The sequence below is a fragment of the Microtus ochrogaster genome, chromosome 8, assembly GCF_000317375.1.
Source record: "Microtus ochrogaster isolate Prairie Vole_2 chromosome 8, MicOch1.0, whole genome shotgun sequence".
NCBI classification, from domain to species: domain Eukaryota; kingdom Metazoa; phylum Chordata; class Mammalia; order Rodentia; family Cricetidae; genus Microtus; species Microtus ochrogaster.
Window position 1 is genome coordinate 40,907,601 of NC_022015.1, and position 1,972 is coordinate 40,909,572.

The 1,972-nt window shown below is 57.2% G+C and overlaps 1 protein-coding gene across 1 annotated transcript in view; it reads right to left on the reverse strand.

Moving 5' to 3' along the window:
* Positions 1-1,966, reverse strand: part of Sac3d1 (SAC3 domain containing 1) — a 4,238-nt gene extending 2,272 nt beyond the window's left edge. The window contains exon 1 of the mRNA XM_005351785.2: positions 444-1,966. Within this exon, the coding sequence (XP_005351842.1) occupies positions 444-1,263 (820 nt within the window). The 5' untranslated portion in view covers positions 1,264-1,966. The remainder of the gene's footprint in view (positions 1-443) is intronic.
* Between the last annotated feature and the right edge of the window lie 6 nt (positions 1,967-1,972).

A 1,972-nucleotide genomic window follows, 5' to 3' on the forward strand; every position in this document is an offset into this window, starting at 1 on the left:
ACAGAGAAACCCTGTCTCGAAAAACAAAAAAAACAAACAAACAAACAAAAAAAAGGAATCTGCAGGGATTTGGGGATTAAAGGCGCCTGCCACCAGGCCCATTGGATTTTTTTTTAATAAATAATTCATCCACAGAAAACTTTTAGCAAGTTCTGTCAGATCCATTCATGGGCCAGCCCACTGAGTAGTTTTTGTTTCCAAAGTGCTTTCTAGGCCAACTCTCTCATTACTAGTCCACCTCCCTTCAGCTCTATCACGGAGAAAATAGCCCAATTTGGGACTGACAGGTCGGAGGTCCCAAGTCGGGACTCGAGGGCTCTTCCGACCTGACTTTCTCAAGGAGGAGCTATTGCTGAGTGATGCAAGCCGCCACGGTCCTAAGCTACACCTCGCCACTGATGCTAGAACTCTTCTCTCCCCAAATCCTCGGATCCCCAACTCACCCAAATTGTAGAGCAGAAAGAGGCCCTGGAAGGTGGCCTGGCGGGGGTGCGGGGCGTCGCCCCTCGCGTAGCAGCGCCGCAGCGAGCCGAAGCCCTCCTGAACCTGCGTCTGCAGCAGCACTGGGTCCGCGGCTTCGCGCGCCTCTTCCGGCCGCAGCCGCGCCACCACGGCCAGCAGCGTGGCCAGCGCGGCCTCCAGCACCGCCGCCGCTTCCGCGTCGCCCACGCCCTGCAGCGACAAATCCAGCCGCACAGCGCGCAGGCGGTCGGCCACGAAGCCCACCACCTCCGCGCACGACGCGTCGGCGCGGCCGGCCACCTCGACGGCCAGGTAGTGCACGGTGGCCAGGAGCACTGGGGGCGGCCGCAGCAGGCCGGGCGGGGGCCGGGGCTTGCCTGCCGCTGGCCGGCAGTACTCCTTCACGGCGCGCCGCGGGTCGGCTCGGGGCGCGCTCCCACGGCTTCCCGGCTCCACCTCCAGCCGGTGAAGGCGGCGCTCACGCTCGCGTCGGACGCGCTCGGAGGCCGGGCACATGTCCGGGCACAGGCCCCTCGGCAGCTCGCAGCCAGACATGGCAGGGCTGTGGGGAGACGATGCACGCTCAGCCTCTCGGGGCCGGCGGATGCGGGGCGCGGCATGCTGCCGTGGGCTCAGGGAACAAGCGCCGGGCACAGAGGGGCTGGCCTGTCCCCGCTCATCCAGGTTTCCCGGGCCTGGCAGCGAACGAACTCTCCCGCTTCGGCGGGCTTCAGTAACGCCTCCCATAATCCACCGCGCCTGGCCTCCGCATTCACCTCCCCCCTCCTTAAGTCGTCCCATGATGCACTAGTTTGTAGTCCAGTGATGAGGCCACACCTCCTCAGATCTGCAATTCAGTGAACTTAAGCTTTTGGGACTTGGGGCATTCGAAATAGGTAACCCTGCTTTGCGTATCTCTCCATTATCTCTTTAACACCCAAACTAGTGCCATGGGCCTGTCAGTCTTTATTGTTTCCCTGAAGATAGCCTCGCTAAGCGTGTTGTTTTGTTTTGAGACTGGGTTTCACTTTGTAGCCCGGGCTGACTGACTTTGATTGAACTCAATAGAGATCTGCCTGCCCTTGCCTTCTGAGTACCAGGATTAAAGGCGTGGACCACAACACTCAGACATGATTTTCTGGACACAATTTACTCAACTCAGTTGGTACAATGTAAACTCAACCATAGACAGTATAAGCAAAGGGACCTGGTTATGTTCTGACTCATTTTTATTCACACACATTTAAATTTTATAAATTGGTCAAAGAATCCTTTTCCTTCCAACCAACCATTAACAAAAAAACAAAACCAATAAAACAAAAACAAAAGGAAAAACCCTTGTAGCTTGACGGCCTTACAAAAAAAGGCAGTGGGCCAGGTCCGGCGCAGACTGCAGGCTGCAGACCCTGGCTCTAGGTGGGTGAACTGACAGATTTGTGGCCCAGATGCCACTCACATAAAGCAGAGACAGGCGGGACCGGAAGTTCAAGTCTGATTCCAAGGAGGCAGG